Here is a 21,474-nt window from a genome sequence, read left to right on the forward strand (position 1 = left end):
CCCCCTCCCCTTCCCTCTGGAAAATAGTTCCTCCCCTCCCCAAATTCTGGGGGCTGCTCCCTTGCTGCTCCCGTAGATCTTGGGCTTGTGCCCCCTCCCCCAATTGTTAGGGGCATCTGCTGCCGACAGTTGGCCAATTCTTTAGAGGGGATTTGGGGAGACCCCCTTGTGCGTCGGAGCACCTGGGCCTCCTTTAAAGGGGACAGGAGTACCTAGACAGTGTCCTTTGTATTCTCCGTGATCTCCCCTCACCCCAATCTGAGCCCTCTGTCGTTTTCCCCCCGAAGTACACACACACACACACACACACACACACACACACACCCAGCCCTGCCCTAGCAGCGGGGCCATGGCGAAGAAGACCACAGAGAACGGCATCTACAGCGTGTCCAGGGAAAAGAAGGGCTCGCTTCTTGACCCTGCGGACGGGACCCCCCCAGTCAAGGCCGAGGTGGTAGCAGCCGGACTGGGGGGCCCGGGCCCAGGCCTGGCCATCCCGCCCCGAGAGACATGGACCCGCCAGATGGACTTCATCATGTCTTGTGTGGGTTTCGCGGTGGGCCTTGGTAACGTCTGGCGTTTCCCATACCTGTGCTACAAGAACGGCGGAGGTGAGTGTAGCCGGCCTGCCGGCGGCCTGTCTTCTCCGGGATGCTCACCTCCTGGCCCACGTCAGTCCCTCCAGGCCTTCTCGAACCACCTCCTCCTTGCCCTATCCTCTTCTCCCTCCCTTCCCCCCTCGATTACTCCAGCCCTGCTCCCTTTCCCTCTGACCCCATCACCCCCATCTGCTTCACCTCCAGCTCCTAATCCTTGGGCGCGACCAGACCCTTTCCTCTGTCTCTCGCCTTGCTTCCCACCCCCTAGGCTACTTTCCCTATTACATTCCCCACACACCCCTCCCATTGCCCTGGTCATCCATTGGCCTTCTTCCTCCCTTTGGTCCATTCCCTACTCAGAGATGCCAAAGTCCATGGGCAGGGAGGACCCGGAAGGGGAGGGGAAAAGGGTTGTGTGTAGATGGGGGGGGGGGAGTGTGGAGGGATAGCAAGAACACCAGCAAGTGACTTGGGGTCCTGAAGCCCTCTCCCCTGAGTCTGCAGTGCTCCCCAGGCTGGCACTGGGGCTGGGAGATGCAGCTGTTCTGGGGTGGGCCCAGACCTGCCACTCATTGCTTTGCCCACCCTAAAGGCTGGGGAGGTGGAAATGGGAAGGATAGCCAAGGCTGGGGGGGGGGGGTTGGGAACAGTGAAGGCTAGGGAAGACCTTTTCTGAAGGTGTTTGCCCCCTCCCCAATCCATCTCTTGGGGGCTGACTGCCCCTTTAAGAGCATGGGCTCCTGGGAGAGCTAGGTGGTCAGTCAGTCTGACCCCCTCACCCCCCCCCCCCCAGGGCCCACAGTACCATACTGTGGGTACACCCCTTACCCCCACTACACAATGGGCCACTATCTGGCTGCCTGTCATACTGGGTGCTTCTGCCCCCTTAGGTGCACAGGCCTGGCTTTATATGTACACATGCGTACACACTTACACGTGTTCTATGCATGTGTTTATCATTCATGCTCATTCACATGCCGTTACATGTGAATACACATAGAAGTGAATACCCTAGACACACTAGATGGTTGGGCCTTGCATCCTAGGGTACGTACATTCAGTCATGGCTCTTCTGCATATGATTGCCTTGGCATGCTTATGGAGTTTGGAATTTGCTCCCCAAGAATGGAGGGGTGCCTGTGGGGAGGATGCTGTCTAGATAGCATTATTGAGGGGCTACTTGGGAGAGTGGGCTTCAGGGGACTGAGAAGCAGGCCCAGGAATCTGATGCCCAGTTCTGCTGTCTGGGGGGAAGGAAAAGATTGGGGAGGAACAGGGTGAGAAGGTGGTCCCAGACCCCAGTATCTCAGTGGGTTACATAGGCATTGCCACCTGCTTCCTCTCCCTCCCCCCCAGCCACTGTCCTTGGCCTTGACCCTTCTGCCAGCCCAATCCTCAGTGCCTTAGGCCTTAGGGGAGGAGGGGGCAGGAAGGAGGGGAGGGGGTAGGTTCCTATCTGCCTCCAGTTCCATCAGCAGCTTCTGGCTGGCCCTGTCTGCTGGGCTCCCTCACCTCGGCCCACTTGTCTCTTGCCTCTGTCTCTTGGCCTGTCTTCTCCCATTCTCTTTCCTGGATTTCATCTCTGTCCCTGGCCTCACCCATCTGTCCTTCTCTCCTGCCCAGGTTGAGGGACCCTGGGGCCCCTCCCTTGCTCACCAGCTGTCTCCACCCCCTGGCGTGGGTTTCTCTCACATGCATGCTTGTGGCTGTTGCGTCACATGACGCAGTGTGGCGCAGACACATGAGGCAGGCAGTCTGGGAGCGTGGTTCACAATGTCTTCTAGGGATTACGTGTGACCTGAAGCTTCAGGGGTCTGAGCTCTGGCCATCTGCTCTTCTGCTATTCACACCCACCTGTATGTATGGATGTGTGTATATGTATGTGTGTTGCTAAGGAAGACTATGGCTCACTGGGGACAGCATCTTGAATAACCAAGATTACTGACTACCTCTTCCCTCCATTCCACACCTCCACTCCCCAGAGCTGCTCCCCCCCCTTTTCCCAGAACTTGTCCCAACCTGCCTGGGGTGGAGAGGGTGAGGCCTCAGCAGGGGGTCTGGGGAATGAGAGGGAAGGCCTATCCCCTCCTGAGCTAACCCCATGGCACTTCCTTCCCCTCCTTTCTACACCTGCCACCATCTGCCACTGTCAAAGTTGACCCCCCCCCCTCCCAGTTTCCAGCTCCTCAGCCCCTGGAGTGAATGAGGCAGGGGACTGCTGAAGCCTGCTAGGTCAGGACCCAGCCTCCTTGTACCCTGCTGCCCCAGGGATCACTGCAGGTGGGAGGAGGGTCTTCAAAGGACCCCAGTAACTTAACCTACTGCTTTTGTCCTCACCATCTTCCCCCTCTCCCAGAATGTCCAGCTATGAAAGCCAAGGAGGGAAGCAGTCTGATGTTGGGTCGAGATTAATGTGATTTAGATAGTAGTTTTTAATCCTGATTCTGTAATGGCTCTCCTAGGTGACCTTGGACAAGTCCCTTCCTCTCAGTTTCCTCAAATTTGGAGGTTTTCTCCTTTAGAGGATCTTTAAGGTCCTTTCTTTTTGGGGCCTCCCTTCCTGAAAAGCAGTCACAATGGAAAGTAACAATTTGATAGACAAACTCCCACAAGACAGGATGGACAGCTGCTTGAGTTGAGGTCCAAGAAGACCTGAGTTGGTCTGAATTCTGCCTCAAACAAACTGTGACCCTGGGCAATATCATATCTGAGCCTCAGTTTCCTCCTCTGTAAAGTTGTGGAAGATGTAACAAACCACACCAACAGGCCGTCTTGTTTTTCCATGCTCCCTTTAAATTGAGTCCTGCCATCTCACTGAGGCCTCAGCTCATGGCCTGACTGGCCAGCTGGACTTTAGCCATTGTGCAAAACTGCCTGTACCAGCTGTGAAGGCCATTTTAATAACAATTGAAGGTTTGCAAAGACACTGGTCATCTCCTCTGTCCTCTCTTCAGTTTCCCCACGACCTTTGAAGCCCTGACTTGAGGTGTTAGGGTTCCTAGGATTTTACAGAAATAACAGTTCAGTTTTGATGACTTGGTCCACAGTTACCCTGCTAGGCAGGATGCAGACCCAGACTTCTATCCAGAGCTATAGCTGGCGTTTTGTTAGCAGGTTCTATAAACCCTAGAAGCTTGTGGCCAGGCACGGCTCCTCATGTTTCCCTGAACAATATCTTTGTCTCTTGATGAAAAACAGCCTGTCCAGGAGAGTGTGGCATTGCTTGTCCAAGTGGGCAGGGTAGCCTTCCTAGAGCTGGGGCCCCTTGAAAGCAAGGCTTATTGAAAAGACTGGCAGCCTAGGGGGAAGTGGGCCATGAGTTGAGCCCAGTGGGATGGGGAGAGGTGGCCTAGTAACCAAGAGGTAGATAGGGACAGCCTTCTGGGCAGCCCTCAAACCTGGCCAAGTTATGGGGTAAGACAAGACCTCCCTCATGTGATCTTAATGGCAACTCTGGGAAGTATTTTATAAATAGGGAACTTTAGAGCTCAGGGGTTAAGTGGTTTGCCCAGTTACTCAGCTAGCTTCCTTTGGGAAGAGGTAGATTATCTTCTGAAGCTATAATTGAATGTGACTTGGGTTCTTTTCCCCCCACAGGAGTATTTCTCATCCCCTATCTTCTGATTGCTGTCCTGGGAGGGATCCCTATTTTCTTCCTGGAGATCTCGCTGGGCCAGTTTATGAAAGCTGGCAGCATCAATGTTTGGAACATCTGCCCCCTCTTCAAAGGTTGGCATCTTTGAGCAGCTTCCCTCCCTCATGTCATGGAGGCCAGGGCCACCTTCTAAGCTGTGGGTCTGCATGCTGAGGGAGGTTCTGCCTGGCTGGGTTAGGTGGACTTGAAGTCCCTTTAGAGGACTTGACTTGCTGGCTGGGTAGGTTGGGTGGCTAGGACATCAAGGCCCTCATTACTTTATTGCTCTCTCCTACCCCCAGGCCTAGGCTTTGCCTCCATGGTGATAGTTTTCTATTGTAACACTTACTACATTATGGTGCTGGCCTGGGGTTTCTACTACCTGGTGAAGTCCTTCACGGCCTCACTGCCCTGGGCCTCCTGTGGGCATGACTGGAACACCCCAGAGTGCGTGGAGATCTTCCGCCAGGAAGACTGTGCCAATGCCACTGTGGCCAACCTCACCTGTGACCAACTCTCAGATCGCCGTTCCCCTGTCATTGACTTCTGGGAGTGAGTCCACCCCCCCCCTCCCCCCCAAACCCCTACCCCACCTCTAGTCAGCTACTGATAAAGTACTTTGGTCACCTTTTTTTTTCCCTGCCCCAATGCACAGCCCTTCATTCTCCTCTTGACATCTCCCCTTCCAGAAAGAAAGTCCTTCGCCTGTCTTCAGGTCTGGAGGTCCCTGGGGATCTCAACTGGGAGGTGACCCTCTGCCTTCTAGCCTGCTGGGTTCTGGTCTACTTCTGTGTGTGGAAGGGAGTCAAGTCAACCGGAAAGGTAACTGCTCAGCCCCCCAGCTGATAGGCCTGCATTCTTAACCCCTAGGGCTCCCCTCTTCCTACCTCTTCCCTACTTCCTGAGTGCCCTCCAGTTGAGCTCTAGGATACCTACCCTCCAGATGCAGAGGACATCTGGGAAGAGGTCATAGGTCTTCATTGGAAATACTGTCTCCTGTGGGTTCACAGCCAACCCATCATACCCACACTCACACACACACACACACACACACACAGGGGCAGGCAATCCCCACTCATCCTCAACTCACCCCCTTTACTTCTAGACTCTGAGGCTCATAGGCTGGGATATGGATGCTGTTTCCACAGCAACAGCCTAACAATGTTCCATCCTGGCCCCTTTCCCAGTCCCAGCCCTGTTGGGGGAGGGGAGGGAAGAGCAAAAGCCCTGCTCCCCTGCTGGTCTGACCACCCCACCCTTGGCCAGTGTTGGGGGGGGGGGGGAATGGACACTGGCATTCCCTCTGCCCCTCAACAGGTCACAGACCCTGTCCCTGCCCTGGGTTTTCTAGAATCCAGTATGGAGCTATGGAGCTGGCGGGTGGGTGGGAAGGAGGTCCTAACTGCCTCCTTCCTCTTCTCTACTCCTCCCCTCCCTGCTCCTGACCTGACCCCATTGTCAGGGATGGTGGGGAGGGGGGTGGGCAAAGAGAGGGATTGGGGACAGTTAGTCCTTGGGGCCTCCCAGGCCTGTTCTAGTATTCAGACAATGAAGGAGAGAGGAGTTTGGGGGGGGGAAGAGGGAGGAGGGCTCAAAGCACAGGAAGATTAGAGGACAGGTGAACAAAGGCAGCAGGGGACTAGGAGAGTTTGCATGTGCCAGACTCCAAAGGTCTCTCCTTATTCTAATCCAAGCATCCCCACCCCTATAGCCTGGGCAGCTGCTGGAGAGCAGGGGAGGGGGGGGAGGGTCTGAGGGAGGATTAGAAGACCCAAGGCCTTCCAAGAAAAGGCCTCTGAAGAAGAAGGCCAGGGAAGGCAGGCAGGCAGGGCTGGGCTAAGCTGGGAAGCCTAGCTGGAGGAGGGCAATCTTGGGCATCTAATTTGGGACTTGGTCCTGGTCTTCATGCAGATTGTTTATTTCACTGCTACATTCCCGTATGTTGTCCTCCTTGTCCTGCTGGTGAGGGGGGTCATGCTGCCAGGAGCATTGGACGGCATCATCTACTATCTCAAGCCTGACTGGTCGAAGCTGGGGTCTCCACAGGTAAGCTGCCTCTCTACCCCCAATATTTTCATCTTCCCCCCCCAGAAGTGGAAATTGGATTCTGAGGTCATTCTGTCCCAGAGAGCACTTTTCCCTGAGCCTGGCATCCTTCTGGCATCCTTCTCTTCACTCCCTCCCCAATTTACAAAGGAGGAAACTGAGGGCAGGAAGTAATTGGTTTTTGTGTCTCAGCATCTTATACTGGCCTAAAGCAGCCTAGGTGATTATTGACTTGAATTGAGAGACAGGGGCAGGACTATGCTGTGTTGTATTATGGATGCCAAGGTCAGCCTGGCCACTCAAGCCTGGCAATTGGAAAATAGTGGTCCCTGCCTGGGGAACCTGCCCATTCCCCTGCCCTGGGCCTCCTGATCTCTTGCGCATTCTCCCTTCTCTGCTCCCCAGGTGTGGATTGATGCTGGCACACAGATCTTCTTTTCCTATGCCATCGGCCTGGGGGCACTCACAGCTTTGGGCAGCTACAATCGGTTTAACAACAACTGCTACAAGTAAGGGAATTGCCCCCCAAGATGCTTTGCTTTCTTTGGAACTTTCTTCTCTGAAACACCCCCACCCCCCACCCCCAGCTCACAGTGGCATCTGCTAACTCTACTCTTTTCTAGGGACGCCATCATACTGGCCCTTATCAACAGTGGCACCAGCTTCTTTGCAGGCTTTGTGGTGTTCTCCATCCTGGGCTTCATGGCCACAGAACAGGGTGTGCACATCTCCAAGGTGGCTGAGTCAGGTGTGTTGAGGGTCTGATCCCTGCAGTCTTCCTTTTGTGTGCATATTCACAAATTTGAGCGTTGTCTGGACCCCGCCCCCTTCTCCCCACATTTTTTTTGTTTTTTTGCTTTTTGGAAGGAAGAAGGTAGGGGAAATTGGGGTTAAATGACTTGCTCAAGGTCACATGGCTAGTTTTTGTGTTGTCTTGAGTTTTGTGTCTGAGGCTGGATTTGAACTCAGGTCCTCCTGACTCCAGGGCCGGGTAAGGCGTCAGGAGCTCTATTCAAAGCCTTACTGGCTTGGCTTCATGTGTGATCCTGGTACTTAATCATGTTTTGCTCTTCAGCAAATCACTTGAACTTAGGGCTTCAGATCCCTCCTGTAAAGTGTGTACGGGGTGGCAGAGGAGTTTGGCTTAAGTGGCTTCCAAGGCTTCCTCCAGCTCTGAATCTGGGGGCCATACCCAGCCAGAGCCTGGGGAGGTAACAGGAGCTGACATTTCTAGCACACAGAGGTTTACAAAGCGCTTTCAGCCCATTTTTTCATTGGACCAACACCCATCAGTAGGAGGGTGCTCTCCTGGTATTATCCTTGTAGGAAAGGAGCCATAGAGTGGTCCTGCACCCAGGGTTGCACAGCTAGTAGGAATCCAGGTTCTCGGGGCTTCTCTGGACACTAGCCCTAGCACGTTTTGCACCCCACCAAGCTGCTGAACATTTCAACACAAAGGCAGCAGGGTGTCCTGAAGCAAACAGCTGTCCTGGAACATGAGTGAAAGACCCACAGGCCTGAGACAAGTGGGGTGAGGGCTGAGCTGGCCCAGGATGGAAGGGAGCCCAGAAGGTAGCTCTAAGGAGAACTGTCTCCTGTTCTTAAATGCTGTGCTCCTGATGCCCTGCATGGCACTCCCCAACTGGAGGCAGCCAGGAGGAAATGCTCATTTGTTTCAAAAGTTCATAGGGGGTCAAGTAGAGGTAGGGGAGCAGCCAGTTTCTAGCGGTGTGATTTGTGTTAAGGGAAGATAGGACGGGGGGAGTCTAGTCTAGTCTAGGCTCTTCTGCTCTGGCCCATGCTGTGCTGCCCCAAGGGTTAATGGGTGACCTCTCTGGTTTCAGCAGCTGCTGCAGACCAGCTGCCCCTCCCTGGTTAGGGATCAGATGTCAGGCTGGAGGAGGGGAATGGAAGGCAAAGTCATCAGATTCTGATTGGTGTGGGGGTGGGGGGTTGGGAGGAGGGTCTTAAGTATGGGAACTTGATAAACTAAGGCCTCTTAGGGGTCTTTGGGAAAATGTAACTGAAGGGTGGGTAAGCAGCTACATGCCCAGTGCCTCAAGGAAGCCTGTGTGCTACTCGAGGGGGATGCCTACCAGGAGATAAAACAACATGGCATCTCCATGGGTTTGGACCTCCTCGGGGGAGGACTGGTGGACAAGCCTGTGTCTCTGCCATCCAACAGGACCAGGCCTGGCCTTCATTGCATATCCCCGGGCTGTTACCCTGATGCCCATGGCCCCTCTCTGGGCTGCCCTCTTCTTCTTCATGTTACTGCTGCTCGGCCTGGACAGCCAGGTGGGTTCTGGGCTGGGAAGGGAGGCTCTTGGAGGTAGAAGGGGAAGCAGCAGCCACTGTTCTAAGCTGTCTTGCCTTCCCTGCTGTGTTATTGTTGGCCTGCAGTTCGTAGGGGTGGAAGGCTTCATCACCGGCCTCCTGGATCTCCTCCCGGCCTCCTACTACTTTCGTTTCCATCGGGAGATCTCTGTAGCTCTGTGCTGTGTAATCTGCTTTATCATTGACCTCTCCATGGTTACTGAAGTAAGTTGGAAGAGGCGGTGGGAAGGGAGAAGGAAGAGATGACAGGCAAGATCTTGACCTTTTCTTCTGACCTTGACCTCTCCTTCCCTCTTTGAAGGGCGGCATGTACGTCTTCCAGCTGTTTGATTATTATTCGGCCAGTGGTATGACTTTGCTGTGGCAGGCATTCTGGGAGTGTGCAGTGGTGGCCTGGGTTTATGGTAAATGGAAGCACGGGGGTGAGATCTGTTTGGGGTGGTGGGCAAGAAGGTGGGACATTGTATTTGTGGGCTAGAGGGGGTTGAGTGGATAGATCAACACTTCTCTCCCCCCACCCCCAAACCCATCCCACACACTAGGTGCTGACCGGTTCATGGATGATGTTGCCTGTATGATCGGCTACCGGCCTTCCCCTTGGATGAAATGGTGCTGGTCCTTCTTCACCCCACTGGTCTGCATGGTAACAGCTAGGGAGGGGGACGGACTTTCGGGATGTGACTGGATCTCTAAAGGTGGAGGGAGGGAGGCTGGCTGGGGGAGGGGTGCAGTGTGGCCAGTGTCTGATGGGTGGCCACCCAGTTGTAACCAGTGTGACTGCTAGCCTTTTTAATCCCCCTCAGGGCATCTTCACCTTCAACGTGGTATATTACAAGCCACTTGTATACAACAACACCTACGTGTACCCGTGGTGGGGCGAAGCGGTGGGCTGGTGCTTCGCCTTTTCCTCCATGCTGTGTGTGCCACTCTATCTACTCTACCACCTCCTGGGGGCCAAGGGGACATTCATTGAGGTCAGCCTCACCAATCAGCCTTGCTTTTGTCCCTCTGCCTTACAATGCACCTGGGATCAGCAACAACCAGTCAGGAACCCTTTGCCTATACTAAAGTCTGTTGTATCTTTGGAGACTTGGGATTTTTCCATTTTAAAGATGAGGAAACAGACCCAAAAGATAAGTGACAGGCCTGTGGTCCCAGTTCCACCAACTGCTTCAGTGCTTGCCTGTGCTAAGCCCAGATGCTGTCCCCAGGGAGTTCCTGCTCCCCAGTTCTCCAGTCTAGTCACATTGCCCATGTGTGCTGAGCCCAAGTAATGGCAAAGACACTGAGAAAGACACCCTAGACCTTGAAAAATGGAATCGGCCCATGCTGGGAGATAGCACAGTCTCAAGAGGCCCCCAGAGCAGTGTATACACTGCTTTGGGGAGTGCTGGAACCAAATCTTGCTCTGGGTTGAGGAAGTAGGTGGGCCCATGAGAAAAACTTGGGAGTTTTAATTGAGACAAGGGTCCTTCTGGGAAATAGGCAAGGGAGGGATTCCTGGGGGGCCCTGTCCAGAGGAACTAACCCTCCCCTATCCTTGCCCCCTCAGCGTTGGCGTGACCTGACCCAGCCAGTGTGGGGAGTCCATCACTTGGAGTACAAGGCTCAGGACTCTGATGTCAGGGGCCTGACCACCCTGACTCCTGTGTCTGAGAGCAGCAAGGTCATTGTGGTGGAGAGTGTCATGTGACCTGCCCTTGAGGGGGTGGAGCAGGAAGGGGGCGCCTGCCTCTGCCCTGAGTGCCCAAAGCCAATGGGGAGAGATAGCCACGCTCCCCCTCTCCTTTGCCTACCCACTCCCCCACCAGCCTCCCTTCTTGTAGCCATAGTAAAACCCCCTCTCACTCCTTTCAACCCCCCTCACTAAGACCCTGGGGAGGGGGGAGCCTTTTCTGTATGATACTGATAGAGGGGACCCGGGTCAGGCTGGGGCCACGGTGTATGAGTGCTTGAGTTGAACTGGTTTTCTTTCTTTTTTAAAATAAAACACCAAAAAAATAAAATTTTAAAAACACCCACCAAAATCGAGACCCCACCCCCAACCCCTGGCACCCATTTTAGTTAGTTAAAACATTAGGGAATGTTTTCCACTTTAATTTGGCCCTCCCCCCAAGCTGGGGGAGGGACCTGACCTCCAGAGGAGTAAGCCCCATTTTGGTGGATGGGAAGGACTCCCATGACCCCCTGGGTCACTACAAGCCTAAGTTGAGTCCCCTGCATCCTACATGGGAGCCAGCCAGCCGACAGCCGTAGTGAGTTCCTTCCTCTCCCCCCTCCCCAGCTCAGTCTCCTAGCCTCTTATCTCAAGACGAAATTCCTGACAAGCCCCCAAATTAAGGTGTGTATGTATGTATGTATGTGTGTGTGGGTGGGTGGTGTGTTTGCGCATGGATGTGTACATACATACAGTGGCTATATATATATATATATACAGTATATAGATATACACAATACATATATATATACAGTATATAGATATATATGGAATTGAGAATACCAGGTGTAAATTATGCCCGAGGGCAAAGACTTGTATTTTGCACATTTTTGTAAAAACTCTTAAGAGTGTGATTTCTGCTTGTATATTTCTAAAAACAGAAACAACCCTCTTCCACCCCCAACCCCATGAGAGCCTGATAGAGATCTAATTTTGTTAGAAAAAAAAAAAGCTGAAAAAAATCCTCCAATCCTGGTTTGTCACAGGTTTTTTGGTCCCCGTCCCTCTTTCCTCATCACCAAGAGTGGTGAGGGGAGTTCCGGGTCTGGGAGGCCAGATCCCTGACTGCCCCCTCCCCAGCAAAGTTGCCTGACTGCGGCATGGTGCCCAGTATTTCTATGTATTGAGGCCTGGCCTTTTAGGAGGGAGGGAAGGGGCGTCTCCCAAAACACCAGCCTGGCACAGCCCATGGTGCCACTGTTCACACTCACCCCCATCCTAGCCCCTTCCCTTAATGCCATTCTGGGAAGGGGAAGGTTACGATCTGGGGAAGGAAGGGGCACTTGAGGGCACCTCAGAGAACCCCTGTCCATGTTTCCCACCCTCCCCCTTCTATGTCTGATGCACTTTGCATATCTCAAGTCTTCCACATAGAAGCTTTAAACCCCGCCTTGTGTCAAAAAGCAAAAACCCTGACAGACAGCCAAAACCGGGCCCCCCACAGAGACCAGGCCCACTCCAGGTTTTGGGGGGGCCCTGGGACGTTGTGACTGCTAAAAAGCCACCTGCAAACATAGCAATAAAGACATGTCATTTTTCAAATCGTTGCTCTGTCTTTCCTTTGGGGCACAGGTGCCACCAAAGTGGGTTTGCATGGCCTTGCCAGTAATCCATTCCCATCTATGCACCACTCACCAAACACCATGGTTCACAAACCATATGAAATTTGTCTCCACAAATCTATTCCCCTAATACACCTTGTGGAGTTGGCATCCTCCCATAGTGCCTCAGAATCTCTTTCCTGGGCACTTTAATGCTCAAGGTCTGCTCAGAGAACCTCTCTGTCCTCCTAAGCTGCCCTGATCTGAAAAAATGACTGAGACTTTTTGTCCCATTCTGAAATTGTTTAGAGCCTTCTTGGCTTCTCAGAAGCTGTTCTGAATGAAGGCCATAGAGGCTGCCATGTTCCCTAGCTGTTTCTTCTCTGTCAAATTACCCCATATTTTCCTTAAGCTCCCCAGTGCACTAAAAAGTTGAATTGTAAATACAATGGATTTCACCAAACATGGGCAGAATGTCTCTCATTGGGCAAGTTTTGGTGTCTCACCTCCCTAAGGGTGTCCTGGAAGATGGGGAAATATCTCCATCCATGGTTTGGCTCAAATTTGGGAAATGCTACCTGTGTTTGAAGACACTACTGGCCCTTCCACAAGTTAACAGGGTGCCTCATGAGGCAAAGAGTCCCCCCACTAGTATGGCTCAGCTTCCCTTCTCCATAAGCTCCCGATTCATTGCTTTAAAGTCTTCACCTCATCTAGGTTGTTGTGAAAGTCCAAATGAGAATTGGAGTTGCTAAGAGGTGGATTGGGCTCCCTCCATTTTGGCATTTATACCAAGTACATTCAAGAGAAAACATTTCTAGCCAAGAAGTTTCCCACTTGAATGGCCACCATCTTTGGGAATGGAGGTTGGGGTTGCTATGGCTTGACACCATACTCACCTGGTTCCTCTTCCCACAAACCCAGCCAGAACTAGGGTAGAGTCTCCCCATGGCATTCTGTACCAGCTCCTTGCCCACCACCTTGGTCTGTTTGTTCCCTCCAAGAATTTGTCAATTCTCTGAGATTCTTTGAACCCTGGTTCCTTCTGGTCCTATCTAGTCAAAACCTGGACGTCAAATATTTACATGCCTTTGGGGAAATGACTGAGGCCACACCTGAAAGAGAAGGAGCCTTCCTCAACCAACCATTTCTAGGACCTCTTTCCTTGCTACTTTGGAGCATTCAGCTTGTTGGGAGGGGTTTCATTTCATCATCTTCCCCCATTATGCCCAGTAAATTTAATCCCTCTTTCCCTATGTCCAACTTGGAAGATTGGTCCACCTCCTTTTCTGAACCTAGCATCTCAGAATTAACTGCCACCTCCCTGAAACCCACCCAGCTTTCACCTGCTATATCAGCCCCCATCCACCTGTTGGGGAATCACAAAGAGGCAAAGGGTTTTTCTTCCCAGCCCAGGTAGGGCAAGCCTTCCCCCTTTCTGAGTCCCTAGAAACTCTGGTTTCTGGAAGGAGGCAAGAGGAGAGATTCCATTCTCCAAAGAAATCTAGCCTAAGTAGATGCGAAGACATCCCAAGCCTCACTGCTCCAGGGGAGAAAACAAACAAACAAAAACCCTCAATGGCTGTTTAGGGGAAATTCGGTCCCTGGAACCTTGTAACAGAAAAAAGGAGTTAACTCCCCTTTCACAAGGCCCCAAGAGTCCAGAAGTGGGGGTTTTCAGGTTCCCAATGAGACAAGGCATGAAGGTTGCTTGATTCACATCAGGTCAAAGCTTAAAGTCTTCACCTCATCTGGGTTGTTGTGAAAGTCCAAATGAGAACTGAACTCTTGCTAGGAGGTGGATTGGGTTCCCTGCATCTTGGTACTTATAAATTGGTAAATTCAAGAGAAGGTAGAGCTAGGAAAGGGACATATGAACAAATGGGCAAAGAAACCCAGAAGTTTTGGAGTCTGGAACCTCGGGACTTGGGACAGAGACCAGCCTGATTTCCCAATTACCCCTTGGACGGGTAGACAGACCAACAGTCTGCTCTTCTGTGCTGGCCAGAGTCATGCAGTCACACGTGTAAGTTGCTTTGATTAACAAACTTTATTTCTCCAAGAGAAGCTGGGAACTACTCCCAAACCAAACCCAGAAGTACCCACACTGGAGAGAACACAAGATTCCATCCCCAAAAAAACAGAGGGCTCTTCATAGTAAAACAACTACTGCCTCAAATCGTGAACCCAATCTCAGGTGCCCCCTCCTCACACAGCAAACCCCTTTGTTCTTTGGAATAGGAAGAGATGAAGGTAGATGGTGGGGGGAAAAACAACTAAATGAGAAGGGGCCCAAGCTTGCAACCATCATATCTTCCCCTGCCCCCAATCCCCAATTGCTGGGGTTGCCCTCTAGATTCAGAGTAAGGCAAGCATGGGGGGGGTTGGGTAGGGGGGTGGTTCAGTGGTCAAAGTTTATTTACAAGCTGAGCAAAAGTGAAAGCCCAAAGCAAGTTGAGTCAGCAGTGGGGTATATGGCGCCTGGGCAAGACATTACCAAGGAAGTGAGGGTTGGATGGGGCAGGGAGCGTTCCTTGCAATCCCCCCTTTCCAATGTGACCCAGAGAGAAGCAGCTGCTTGTGATGGGGAGGAATGGAAGCAGGAAGAGGATGAAAAGAGGAAGAGAGCCAACCTTTCACTCCTCTTTCTTTTCTGTCGGCCCGTCCACTGCAGCCTGGAGGGGGAAAGAACAGAGGAGCAGAATGGCACAAGTGGTCCCAACTCCCTCCTGGCAATGGAGAGAGAATGTGCACAGGGCCTACTACCTGTGCCTCCGGCCTTTAACTTGACCCCTCTCCCCTGGCCCCAAACCTTCCCCCCCAGGAAGTGGCCAAGCCCGGGCAGAGTGGGGAGGAATGTCAGTCTCCCAAATCTCAAATCCAAGTTAAAGCTCTCCCCATCAGCCCTGGCAGTCTCTGAGTCTTGGAGCCTGTGGCTATGATGTGGCTGCCAGGACCCAGCCAGGAGCCTGGTGACTGAGACGGGGATTGAGTGAAGCCTGGGAAGACAGCCGAGCAGACGCTTCAGGAGGGGTTGGGAGGCTGGGCCCCTGCCAGGGTGGGGCCAGTTGGAAGGGACCAGACTCCTGTTTACCTTCCCAGAGCACCAGCAAAAACCAACTCTACCAACTACAGCCCTCCCAGCCCCTGCACCCCCTGTGCTGAGGCCCCACCCCCAAGGCCTGGCCAACCCAAGCTGCTAGCCCAGAATGTGGAACTGTTTTTGTGCCTCCAGCAACAGCTAAGGTGAAGGCAGAAGCAGCAAGCTACCCACTGAGGTGGGGTGGCTTCCTCCCACCTCCCATCCAGCTGGACTATTACATCCCAGCTGTGGCAGGAGCCCACAGGGTTAAAGAGGGCAATGACAGGAAAGCAATAAACAAGCTCTTTCACTGCTTTGGGCCTCGAGCTCTGGCATCCAGTGTGGATAGCAGAACATGGCAGCTGCCAGGGCCGGCACCTAAGGACTTCCATGGTCAACCAACCACCCTTCGGGGCAGAACTGGTTGTGATTGCCCAGAATAGCTGCTGGGGGCCTATAAATAACCTGAGACAAGATCACTTGGGCTTCCAGAGCTATTTTGGAGTAAGTATGGGGGTATGTGGGAAAGCTGGCCCACACCCCAACCTGTCATGTCCATCTCTGACTCAAGAGAGGGCAATGGGCTGCCATTACTTAAGCAAGCCTTCTGGGCCCCAGATGTGTGGAAGGAAAGCACTGTTGGCTTTTTTCCCCTCTGCTACATCCAGATTGGTATGTGTGTGGGGGATGGCCCAGGTTATTCTCCTCTGAGCCATGGCAGTCAGAGGGCCTTGCGATGGACAAAGAAGCCACAACCACCTCCCCTAATACTGCCAGGTAGAAGCATAGCAGCGACATGAAGTTCAGAATGTGGGGCCAGGGCTTTGCCTTATTTCCTCAACTCTGTTCCAGTACTTGGTAGGGACACTTTACAATGAGAGATATGAGGGCCCAAGAAAGATGGGAGAGCCAGAGAAGACACACAAAGACTCAGGAGCTGTCGGAAGCCATCCAGACAGCTTCCAGAGGCCTTCCCGTCTGGGACACAGCCACCCCCTCCCAGCCCGCACCCAAAAAGCAGCCACATGTGCCCCTCGGCCATCTACACGCTGGGTGCCGGTCCTCCACACATACCTGCAGGCGAGCGTGTTCCTCCAGCAGCCGGTCATACTCTTTGGTTAGCCCTTCTGACTGCTTGCGCATGGCCAGGGCTTCATTTTCTGCTTTCTCCAGGTCTTGGGAGAGGAGACAGGAGACAGATTAAGGTTGGAGGGCATGGGCCAAGGACAGGAGAGGACCTTAGGCATGCTTTGGAAATCTCTCCGTCTGCCCTCTTTTTCCTCATGTACACCTATAGTCTTAGAGGCTAGAGGACCAGGTAAGGAAGAAAGCAGAGGTGTGTGTGCCCCAAAAGGCATCCCAATGCCCACAAAGGGATGTTGTGAGAACGGTAAGACCACACCAACCAAGTGTCCACATCTGGCCAGGCCACCTCGACTGGCCCACCTGCCACAGCAGGGGAGAGTCCATCACCTCTCAGGACTTCCCTCCATTTGCTAAGACTGAGTTCAGCTGGCTCAATCTCTAAAACCAGAGGTCTCTGGAGGAACAGGGAGCAGCCCAAAGCCCGGGGGGTGGAGGTGTTAGAGAGAACAGATGGGAACTGTGGGATGGAGTGACTTGGGGAAGCTCCCAGACAACCTGGATTTATGGGAAACTCAACTGTCCACTCCCTTTGTGAACTTTGAACCTTCCTTCTACCTTCACTCCACCCCCAATACCCCTTTCTGTTCTCAGCTCAAAGGTATCTCTGGGCTCCCCACACCTCCCCCTTAGCATAGCTAGCAGCATTGTGTGCTGCTGCAAAACACTATCCGGCTTTCTGTATCCATTGGCACTGCCAACTCCTGACCTCTGCTTGGCATTGCTGGGCCCCATGATAGCTTGGCATACACATGAGTGTGTGAGTGGGGGGGGGGGAGCCTGGCAGGGAAAAGCAGAGGGAAGAAACTCTGGGTCTTTCTTCCCCAGTTGCCCAGAACAGGGGGCAGCCCCGAGGGCCTTACTTCGCTTGCTGACAGTCAGCTCCTCAGTGAGTTTCTTGAGTTCAGCCTTTAGGCTTTTGTTCTCCACCAGCACATCATCGTTCAGGTCCAATTTACCACCGTTGGTGCCAGCTCCCTAGCAAGGGCACCAAAGAGGTGTGGGTTACTCAATTCCCTGGGTACACAGACCTCCCCTCCCCCCAGTCAAGCTGCCACATTAGGGAATAAGGGAGAAAAGCCTCTGTGTCAGCATAGGCCTAAGCCCCTGCCCTTCTGGGTGCACCAACAGGAAGTCTTGTCCACAGTTTGGGCTAAAGTCTTTATCAAAAGCCCACCTTCTGGGTGGTGGGGAAGGTACAGGAAGGCCTCCATCTGGTGCAGGCCTCAACTACTACAATAGCCTGCCTTCAGTCTTATCCCAACTCCAATTCACCCTCCATTGAACTGTCAAATTCTGACCATATCCCACACCATCCCTCCTCACTCCTACCCATTCAATCAGTTTCACTGGCTTCCTATCAGCTCCAGGATCAAACAGGAAATCCTGCTGGACATTCAGAGCCTTTCCTAACCTGCCCACGACACACACCTTTGCAGTCTCCTTACACTACCTACTCTATATAGTCTGCAATCCAGTGACACTGGGCTCGATGCTTCTCACAGAAGACTCTCCACCTCCCAACTCTGGCAATTTCCAGCATCTGTCCCCCAGGCCGGGAAACTTCTCCCTCCTCATCTCTGCAGTTGGGTTTCCTTCTAGAGCCAGCTTAATCCCACCTCCTCCTGGAATCCCCCTACCTGCTACAACCTTCCATCAGTCAGTCAATAAAGCAGGAAGTGAGCTAAGTACTGGGAAAGGAGGCAAAGATAATCCCTGCCAGCAAGGATTATCTCCAATTAACAAACACTTAATAAATGCTTGTTAACTGGCTAGGTCCCAGAATAAGGACCAGACCTGAACCACCCTCCTATTCCCAGCCATCCCCTTCTCACCAGAAGAAACAACTTTCCCTTAGCAATCCATGGGCCCAGCAAGCCGTCCTCTCCCCCTTAATCACACCAAGCGATCGATAGATTGATCTCATTTTATTCCTCTCCACCTCTGACTGTCCATTTCAGCCAAGGTAACACCATGGCCAACATCCATTTAGCCTCTCAGCCACCAAAGTCTTCCCAGACTCACCCAATGCAACTTTGGCCACTAACTTCTCATCTCTAGCCTCTCAGCACTTAGGGATTTTAACCTGCCCTAACTTAGCAGTCAAATACCTCCAACATATTGCCGATTTGACAGTCCAGGTATGAGAGGGAGAAAGAGAGAGGAGAAAGGGAAGTCCAGATCCTAGCAGGAGTATCTCCTAAAGCCAAAGATGCCACTCACTCCCATCTGCTTGTCTAGCTACAATGGATTCCCCTAAATGACAGTCCCTTAGCTCTGATGTCTAGTGTAAGTACCTTATAGCTCCCAGTAAAAGGCTTCACCCACAGGCACCAGCCCAGTCCAGCTGCTGGCTCACTGGTTCACCTCTGAAAAAAGCCAGGGGGTGCTGGAGCCAGCTCACACTGGCTATCAAAAGCCAATTGACAAACCAGGCCTTGAGTTAGTGCTTTGTTGATTGTCCCACTGACCTGTGATTTGGAGCGGCCTGTTCTTGTATTGCCCTTGCTTAAACTAAAAATGATTTTTACGTTTTCTTAAAATACAACTTAATTTTATTTAAAAATGTAAAATGTAAAAGCCATTCATGGACCTTCAGACTGTAGTTTGCCAACCAATCCCTGGTCTAGACTTAAGAAAGTGATGGAGAAAAAGTGAATAATGTGCATTTAAAGCATTTCCTGCACATACTCCTCCCCAAGATACAGCTGTTAACCATTTCTCAGCACACCCTGGGAAAAAAACCCTAGGGAAAGAGAAAGTGACAAAGAAAGCCAGAGTAGGGGGTAGGAGCTCACTCTCTCAACAAGGAAAACCTTAGAGCTGAATCACTGGGACACCTGGGATTGAGTCAACACCACAGAGTCCAGCCCACCCAGCCAGGCTTCTTGGAGTTTGCCACAGGCCAGCAGTTTACAAGATGTTGTCGGCAGGGGCATTTCCAGGCAGTATGGGGCGAGGCTGCTCAGGGCCCTGGCAGCTAAAGCCAGAGCAGGAGCCCTTGTGCTTGGCCAATTGCTAGAGGCTGCCCACCTGGCACAGCCCCAGGGCTATCACGTGGTAAAGGGAGGGGCCAGAACTCACCTTCTTCAGCTTGTCGTTTTCTTCTATGTATTTCTTGGCAGCTTCGCTGGCGCCCTCGGCTTGTTTTTTGAAGGCTTCATTGGAGGCCAACAGTGTGGCCTGCTGGGAGATAAGGGTCACCAGGCGTCTGAGCAGGCTGTGATTGTTTAAAAAGCAAGAAGATGGTATTAAAAAAAAAAGAGCAAGAAAGGGGGTCAGGTGGCATGACCTGCAGCTTTTCTTTAGACCTGATGGATACTTCTGGGTTAGGGGAAAGCTCCTGCAGCATCCCTGATAAGGCACCCACCACACTTTATATCTAACTTAGTCTGTTCCTCATAGACCTCACAAAGGCAGTCTCCACCCTAGAGGAGAAGGGAAGCAATTTCATCTGGTCACATACAGAGATATCTGAAGATCTGTCTCCAAGAGCACACTACAGTTGCTATGCCTTAACAAACCCACTCCCTTATGTTGGGCTTTTCTTTTTTGAAGGGGAGGGAGAAGACTCACACTAGGGTCCCAGGAGACAAAGTGAGAAGTGATGACCAGATGCCCTTACAGACTAAACCTGCTGATTATGTGCATCATCTAGGGCTGGCCCTGTAGGTGTAAGGCCCAGAGGGAGGCAGGGTTGTGTAGGGCATTCCCATGAGGGAATGTTCCCAGGAGAGGATGTTGCTTTAACTCCCACAGGACCAACCACCTTGTGGCACCAGGCCTGCCTTGTGTGGTACATGGCAAGATCTGGGGAAGGGGCAGACGCTTAGGCCCTACTTTTAACTTCCCTTCCAAACTTCCAAGACATTAATCTCAGACACCCAAATTCCGTTAGCCACCACACAAGGCAGGGCTCACAGCAAGGAAAAACAAACCAAACCAAACCAGGCCATGTGAGCACACTGCCATTCTGATTAGCCTAAAGACAGATGTGAACAGGAGCAGCTGGGCCAGTGCTGGCTTCCTAGGCCCCTAAAGCAGCAATCTGAGGGGCCTTAACTAGGAGTGGAAGGAGTATCAAAAGGAGCCTAGCCTGGGGGAGCCCTCCTACTCTTGTCTCAAAGCCCAATATTGTACAAGGATTCCATTTCCCTGAAATCTGGGGAGATAGCTCTTCATCCACCTCATTTAGGGAGACACTGCCCCCCCCTCCCAGTTCCCTGGATGGAGAGGGATTTGCTGGAATATAAGAACTTCTTTCCCCCTCCCATCTGGCACAAGGGTACAAAGGTCACAGAACTAGAGAGCAAGAAATTTTCACCTCTCAACTCCATTCTCAGGAAGAGATAGAGAACAGCCAGGAAGAACAGCTACAGTCCTGGGACAGTGCTCATTCAAGGCCTTTGCTGCTTTTCTCCTTCCTCCTCTTCCCCTCCCCAAACAAATGCTCACATTTTCCTCGTGGTTTTAGTGGAAAAAAACTCTTTAAAAATAGAGAGCCAGGAGATCTTCCCCAATCCCACTTCCACCTCCCTCATGGGGTTCTGCCTTGCCCGGTTTTGGGACAAGCACACAGAGAGAAGAGAGAAGTAGGGGGGTGGGTCACGGAAGGCCCTCCTCTTTCCTTTTTTCATCTAATTAACAGTTATTCAGTGACATCCAAGTCAGGGGTACAAGAACCAGGGGGGCTCCCCCAGGAACAGGCCCAGGGCTGGCCAGACTGCTGCCATCTGGCAGGAACAGTGAGTTTCCAGTGACATGTACCCTCTAAAATTAGCGGTCTCAGGGATCTCGTGGCCCAAGGCTCAGATTTCCCTAGCTCAGGCTGTAGGACCCCTCCTCAGCCAGGCCCTCTGCACCAAAGACCTTCCACCAAGGGCCAGGCTGGGCTGCTGAGGAGCAACCAAGACTACAGGCTCATCTACATACAAAGAGGCAGTCTGGAACCAACCACTGGGGGGAATAGGGGGAGGTGCAGTGGAGACAAGAGATAGATGGGGACCACAGGGATGGGAAAGGAAGGCATGTCTGAGTCAGATTGCCGCCCCCCCTTCAGCCAACACAAAGCCCTCTAGGGCTCCAGTGCAGAGGGAGGATGACGCCAGGTCTGGAGGACCACCCCTTTGGTCGAAGGAGCAAAGGACTTCAGAGTGCCACCTGGTGGCAGAGATGGGAACCAGTGGGAACTGAAGGCCAGACCTTGGAGCCCAAGCTGAGGAGTACAGAAGGCACTTCCCTCCCCCTCCTAGACAAGTGGCTGACAGGCCGTGAGTAGCCAAGGCTGCATTGTTAAGAGGCTGGGCCCCGGGGGGGGAAGTGCCTGCGGTACTCCTCAGCTTGGGCTCCAAGGTCTGGCCTTCAGTTCCCACTGG

General features: G+C 52.6%; 2 protein-coding genes across 2 annotated transcripts; one reads left to right on the forward strand and one right to left on the reverse strand.

The window, feature by feature from the left end:
• The first annotated feature begins 6 nt into the window (after positions 1–6).
• SLC6A8 (solute carrier family 6 member 8) lies at positions 7–11,875 on the forward strand. Its single transcript, XM_069107184.1, has 13 exons — positions 7–611; positions 4,197–4,328; positions 4,536–4,785; positions 4,923–5,055; positions 6,145–6,279; positions 6,685–6,788; positions 6,903–7,027; positions 8,465–8,577; positions 8,683–8,820; positions 8,918–9,020; positions 9,159–9,259; positions 9,420–9,590; positions 10,169–11,875. Exons 1-13 carry the CDS (start codon positions 350–352, stop codon positions 10,307–10,309), a joined length of 1,908 nt encoding a protein of 635 aa, XP_068963285.1. The 5' UTR covers positions 7–349; the 3' UTR covers positions 10,310–11,875.
• A 2,030-nt stretch (positions 11,876–13,905) lies between these two features.
• Positions 13,906–19,485, reverse strand: LOC138176381 (B-cell receptor-associated protein 31-like; the record flags this gene model as incomplete). The annotated part of the gene is made up of 4 exons (XM_069107185.1): positions 13,906–14,549; positions 16,031–16,131; positions 16,963–17,077; positions 19,184–19,485. Coding segments are annotated over 4 exons (557 nt in total), but the record flags the coding sequence as incomplete, so codon positions are not given.
• Positions 19,486–21,474: the final 1,989 nt, after the last annotated feature.

The sequence above is a fragment of the Petaurus breviceps genome, unplaced genomic scaffold (genome assembly GCF_028583685.1).
Source record: "Petaurus breviceps papuanus isolate PSGF00001 unplaced genomic scaffold, PetGlider_PUasm1.0 88054, whole genome shotgun sequence".
In the NCBI taxonomy this organism is placed as follows: Eukaryota; Metazoa; Chordata; class Mammalia; order Diprotodontia; family Petauridae; genus Petaurus; species Petaurus breviceps.

Coding starts and splice junctions, on each gene's coding strand:
- SLC6A8 (XM_069107184.1), top strand. CDS start 350: ATGGCGAAGAAGACCACAGAGAACGGCATCTACAGCGTGTCCAGGGAA. Junction 7,028..8,464: donor CTCCAAGGTGGCTGAGTCAG/GTGTGTTGAGGG, acceptor GCCATCCAACAG/GACCAGGCCTGGCCTTCATT. Junction 9,021..9,158: donor AGTGGTGGCCTGGGTTTATG/GTAAATGGAAGC, acceptor CCCACACACTAG/GTGCTGACCGGTTCATGGAT.